Below are 6,156 nucleotides of genomic sequence, written 5' to 3'. Positions count from 1 at the left end.
AGCCCCGAAGGGTTGGGTGGGGGTTAGACGGGGGCCTCTCCTCAGCGCGGTGGGCTGCGGGGGTCGCTGGGCCTCGGTCGTGGGAAGCGGCTCCCGCCTGGGTTGCTGTTGCTGTTGTTTTGGCGGTGGTGGTTGTGAGGGCGTAGGGTGGGGAGGGGCGGGGTGGAGAGGTGCGAGGCAGGCCGTGGGGCTGGTCCCGCCTGCCCTACCCTCGCTCCCACGGGCTTTGGGCTGCCTCTGGTTGCTAACGGAGACTTCCCTTTGTCGGAGCGCAGGGTGACCTGTGAGGAGTCGCCTTCCCCGCAGCCTGGACTTGGGTTTCTCGTGGCCTAGCAAGAAGTGGTTTCCTTTCCCGAGCTGTTGGCATCTTCCTGCCGGGATTCAGTCGTTCCCAAAGGAATGGAAGAATGCAGCTGATAAGTGTTTAACCACCCTGTGCTCCTATAGGCAGTACCCGGCGCTGGCTTCATCTTCTTCCCTTTGGCACTTTGGGGGTGGGCCTCTCCTTGTTACCTGGTCTGGGTACTTTTTTTAGTGGCACTGTAGACCAAAGGAGATGGAAGAAAAGGAACGATGTGATAAATTTCAGCTGGTACCTTGAGACTAAGGAAAATTATATACTTTGACATTTAATTTTTTTTTTTCTGTGGAGGGGAGGGAAATACTACATTTTATGGGGTATGGGAGGAGGGAGGTTGCAGATCTTCATGTGGTTTTTAAAACCAGCTGTCAGAGGCAATTACTGAGTAAACTGAAGCACAAGAGGAGGATTTGTAAGCTGGAAGCACCTCTCGCCCACAAAAGAAAGGGGCAGTGGGCTGCTGTTGTGACTGTGGAGGCAGAAACTTCAGCCTCCTTCATTTTTCACCACCTACTCCCCACCCATCCATCGAGAAAATGAGTTGTGTGCCATGGAAAGGTGACAAGACCAAATCGGAATCGCCAGAGCCATCCCAGCAACCGCCACAGCACATTTACCATGAGAAGCAACGCAGGGAGCTGTGTGCCCTCCATGCCCTCAACAATGTCTTCCAGGACAGCAACGCCTTCACTAGGGAAACCCTGCAGGAGATTTTCCAGAGGTAGGATGTGCTCTGTACTGGCATTAGCTTCCCCTTGTCCTCAGCTGATTGGAGAAATTTTGGGTGTTACCTGGGGGGAAGTAGAAAGAAAAGGAGCGATTCAGACTGTGACACTGCTTTGAACTGAATGTATCTTGGTGTTTTAACCCCATCCTTTTTCTTTTGTCCCTCCATGCAGCAATTCTTTCTCATTTTACTTGTTTCTTAATCTGTTCTGGCTGCCAGCTTTGTATCCAAGGGTTTTATTGTAGATGCTGTCATGGTTGGAGTGCTATCTTCCTCTCTACTCACCTTAATGCCTCTTCTACCTGTCTTCCATATTTTTGCCCCTCACTTGTGTAGATAAATTACCTAGATTTAATAATGGATTTGCTGACTGACTGCTGCAAAACTTTTAAGTTTTTCAGAAAGTAGGAGTTTTGCCAAATGAGTGATTCCTTATTCAAAAGGTTCAGTGAAGTTCTTCAAATATTATGGGCTTTTTTACCATGCAGCAAGACTCTCTGTACTCTCTTATACTGGATTTAATTTCAGTAGCTGGATGCCTGTTTCCTGTGGCATTGCTAAATGTTTCCCAGGAGCTTCAGATAATTAATAAAGTAGGTTTGAGTTTTGCAGGGATGAATATAAATTATTAATGTGGCCTGTGCAATAGCTCATATTTTGCTCAGTGTTTATTTTATGGTGTTTTGATGCTTTATGGAAATTCTCCTGTGTGAGCCTTTATGAGTTCTGGTGACCCACCGCTGATGAATCTAAATGATGATAAAGGAAACAATGCAAAGGAGCTCTCCTCTGATAGTCAACCTGCAGATGCAGGTTTTTTTTGCAACCTGCAGATTTTGTAAACATGGTGTAAGTTATGGGGTTGAATACCTGTTACCAGCAGCATCCAGCATCTTGTGTTTGTGACAAGCGGGAGATCCACATCATGGCAGCACCTGGTGTTGGATGAGGCAGTCCTGGTACCCTGTGCTGATGACAGGGAGCTGTGGGCCTGGTGCAGCTCTCCTGAAAACTGGCAAATTTATGAAACTGGTACTTGACTCATCAAACTCATGCCTGTCTTTGGCAGAGAATGTGGTGAAGGACAATAACAAGTATCAGACTAAAATGCTATTTATTGTAGTGTTACAGATAAAACTCCTGCTCCTGGAGTGGAGCTGGTCCGTGGCAGGCTCAAGGCACTCTTTGTCCAGTGTAAACACACTGTGGTTTTGTTCCAGAGCGGCAATTGTCAGAATCTTAATCACAGCTGGATTGCTCTTGGCCTGAAGCAAACAAAGGCAGTTCATGTGGTAGAAGGAGTGTGATGATCTAATTAGTTGGCTTTCATTGCATTTGGTGAGACAGAATTAGTGTGCAGCATGAAACCTCTCAGAAGAAGACTGGATATTAATCTTGTTGGACCTCTTTCTCTAGAAGGGAGAGCTTGTCTTTTATTCCAACCTGGAATTGTTCCATCCTAGTATTCAGATCAAGATACACAGATGGATTCAGCCCCATGGTAGTATGGAAATACACATGGATATTCCTCTTGGAAATGGATGAGCTATAAGTTATACAAAAGAATTGCCACTGCCTTTCTGTTTCTGTTGGGTGGCTACTTTTGTGTAGCTCTTTGACTTGCCTTTAAGAAGTGTGAATTTAGTTGCCCTTTTTATGTCACTTGTCTTTTCCTGTGTCTACTCACATTCAATGTATTGATAAAGGACGGATGAATATTTTTAAAAACCTGTAAAAATGGTGAGGTCTGATTTTTAAACCTGGTGTTGATAAGGTAACAAAATCACAAATAAGCTCTCTAGCTTTTACCACATTCCTTGGAGAATGATTGAACCACATTGCTTAATCATTAGCTTCCCTTTTGCTGCATCCTATTATGTAAGGCCAGGGTAGTCTGATGATTATCATCTCGAGCATATGCTAAAACTTGGTCTGGGCACCTCTCTGATTGTGTAGTCTTTCCCTCTTCTTTCCTTTAAAACAAGAAATACATTTTTGATGTTCCTCGGGCTTTTGTTGCAGGAAGTATGATTGCATGTTCCAAGTGTTGCATGGGATACAAACAAAATCTCTTTGCTTCACTGGAGTCTGCATACTGGGACCTGATTAGGAGAGACAGCTGCATGCCCCCAGTCTTGGATCCCCTTGTGTTAAGACAACATGTTGATGAAAGTTTCTAATAGAAAGATCAGGAGGATTACTTACCTGGATTTCTGTCCAGCTTTGTCAGTCTTCCTCAGCTCAGTGGCTAGATAAAAAATACCAAAACAACAGTTTAATTCCTTGCCTGGTCAGAATCCTTCAGCTGATCATTGTGGACCCTGCCTAGGTATGTGTGGGTCAAGATGTTGAGGTGGTTCTTGGGGCAAGTTTGCTCATACATGCCAGTTTTTTGTTGTCCATGCTGGTCACCCCATCGCGTTTCTGGCACTCTGGAAGTTATGTGAAGGAACAAAAATCAATATGTTCTTTCAGCTCTTGAATAAACTTGTCTGGAAAATGGTGCCATGAGAGGGTGCTTCTGCACCCCAGAGGGCTCTCTGGATTGTAAGGTTTTCTTTGCTCACTGGCTCTTAGGAGAGTTGGTAGGTTGAAGCAATGATCTTAAGGAATCAGGCATAGCCAAATGGTCTTGCTTTATGGAGATGCTGGAAGAGCTGTGACAAGCTGCAGGTTCTATCTCTGGTTAGTAAAATACACCCCATGGTGGGTATTAACAGCTTTTCCTCTTACCATGGTATTGTGGACTCCTCTTCCTTTTGTAGTGAACATGCTTCCCAGACTGTTCTGCTGCAGACTGCTCCACTGCAGAAAAACTCACAGCTGAAGACAAAGGCTACCTGTCTCTAGCCTCTCCAGCCTTGGTTGCTCTGAAACTGCCTACTCAGTCCACTGCTTTCTTGTCAAATGCCTTATGCTGTCAGAGTGTCACTGAAAACTGGGAAGTGAACTCTCCACAGCTGGATAAGTAAGAAAGATGACATTACTTCATTCGGCGTGCTGGGTGCATGGGGATCGCTCCACCTAATGTGTGCACCCTGCAGTGTACTAGTCATACAACCAGACCAGGTTATCTGCATGAAACCAGTATATATGCACTGCATTTCTATTACAAGTGCATTATATTTCCTGAATACATGCATATATGTTAATTGTTTCCATGGATTTATTTGGATATCAGTAGGGGTCTTTTGAGGGTCTTTGGTGGTCATTTGGGAACATCGCATTCCCTAGATTTTCCATTTATGATTCTGGATCCTCTAATTAATCTTTTTACCTTGAGACTATCTCAAGTATGTTGTCAGGTCACGATGCACTTCTCTTATCATTCTTTGCCCTGGCACTCTATCTTTGTTCTCAAAACTAAGACATCTGCTAGTACATCCCAGTGGCTGATATAGGTAAATAAGGAAATGCTAGCTGATACAAGACTGTTAGTCACAGATGTAGGGAGTTAACAAAAAGCCACATTAATCTCTGGAATTTGTACAAGGTACTGTATGGTACAAAACTAAGCATTCATCACATATATGGGGATCAAACACTATTGTGCTACAGTTAAAAAGAATTTTCCACATCTTCCGCCACTGCTGCATGGACACCTTTTTAAAGACATATAATTTGTTGGGTAAGAAGGGCAGGAATGAAGAAGGGCTGAAGGATTTCCAGTGATGAAATATGCCTGCAGAATATTCAGTGTGGTAAAAGCTGAGTGAAAAACTTGCAGAAACACTAGGAGTTTTGAGGATGCAGTTGACAGGAGGAGGAGGCAGGTAAAATACAGATGTTTGGATGATATCTGAACTTTGCACTAGCAGAATTAATGGAGTCCTTATTAATGGAAAGATCAACTCATCACAACAGAACTCATCTGAGGCTTGACTTTCTTTGGATTGGCATTATGTGACGTTGTTGTTCTCTGCTCCCAGTTTCCCCCATGCTTGCTTTTCCTGCTGTCATCTTCATAATAGTAGCTCCTTTTGTTTTCCCTCCTTACAAAAATTCTTAGGCAGAGGGGGGAAACATAAAACCATAAGAGTGGTTAACAGGCTTTTTTGCTACATCTCCATGTTGTGTCTCACATCCATTATCTGAACTTGTGCAAAGGCTGTTACACATTTTTGGCATGTAACCTCGTAGCAGCCCACAGCTTCCTCACAAGAGGAGGTGGAGGGGCAGGCATTGATGTCTCCTCTCAGGTGACCAATAACAGGACCTGAAGGAATGGCATGAGGCACTGTCAGAGGAGGTTTAGTTTGGATATTAGGAAAAGTTCTTCACCCAGAGGGTAGCTGGGCACTGGCACAAGCTCCCCAGGGAAGTGGTCACAGCACCAAGCCTGACAGAGTTGAAGAGGAGTTAGGACAATGCTGTCAAGCACATGGTGTAATCCTTGGGGCTGTCCTATCTGGGACCAGGAGTGGACTCCGTGTGAATCCCTTCCAACTCAGGATATTATGTGATTGTATGAACGTGATAGACTGTGGTTCGGCATTTTTAGATGCTGTGGTAATGCAGGTGATGCCTAAGCAAACTTACAGGTTGAAGCTGAAGAGATTTATTTGCATCAGGATTATCTGTTTACTTACCTACAGCAACAGATATTTTTTATCACCTAGCAACCACAACAGCTTTGGAAAGCTCCCAACCCCAAGTATCTTCACAACTTTGTGTCTGAATACTTCTTTCCTTTACCAGTGGAGGAGGAGGAGGAAGAACAACCTTTCCTGCAGCCAACCTGTGCCTCTTTTTCTCATCCAGTCTTTAAGACTGCTGTTGACTGTTGGACTCTTGAAATTGTGATAGCCGCTGTCCTAAACAGCAAACTGGCATTTACTCTGACTGTAAGTTGAGGAAAAATCATCATTGAAGCATCCTTCAGAAGTACCAGTTCAAGGGGTCAGGGAGAAAGAGCTTTGTGATTTCTTTTGTATCAAAGGCAGGATTTTTGGAGGCTTTGTACATCAAAGTTATTCTTAAAGCATTACTTAGTTCCCTCAGCCCATTTGATGACGGATAAGGGGGGCATGGAATAGTTTGTGTTTAAACACAAAACCCCTGGAAATGG

General features: G+C 44.3%; 1 protein-coding gene across 2 annotated transcripts in view; it reads left to right on the top strand.

Annotated features, from left to right (window-relative positions):
- Window positions 1–6,156, top strand: part of JOSD1 (Josephin domain containing 1) — a 10,299-nt gene continuing 4,143 nt past the window's right edge. The window contains exons 1-2 of one of the 2 annotated variants that reach the window (XM_031057720.1): window positions 1–11; window positions 276–1,082. In XM_031057720.1, coding sequence (XP_030913580.1) covers window positions 898–1,082 — 185 coding nt within the window. In that variant the 5' untranslated portion in view covers window positions 1–11; window positions 276–897. Of the gene's footprint in view, window positions 12–184; window positions 1,083–6,156 lie in introns of those variants that run through there. The other variant, XM_005421849.2, reaches the window with a different exon arrangement.

Source organism: Geospiza fortis, unplaced genomic scaffold (genome assembly GCF_000277835.1).
Source record: "Geospiza fortis unplaced genomic scaffold, GeoFor_1.0 scaffold173, whole genome shotgun sequence".
Classification (NCBI taxonomy): domain Eukaryota; kingdom Metazoa; phylum Chordata; class Aves; order Passeriformes; family Thraupidae; genus Geospiza; species Geospiza fortis.
The sequence above is the reverse complement of the archived record's forward strand: the minus strand, read 5'-3'. Positions and strand labels throughout refer to the sequence as shown.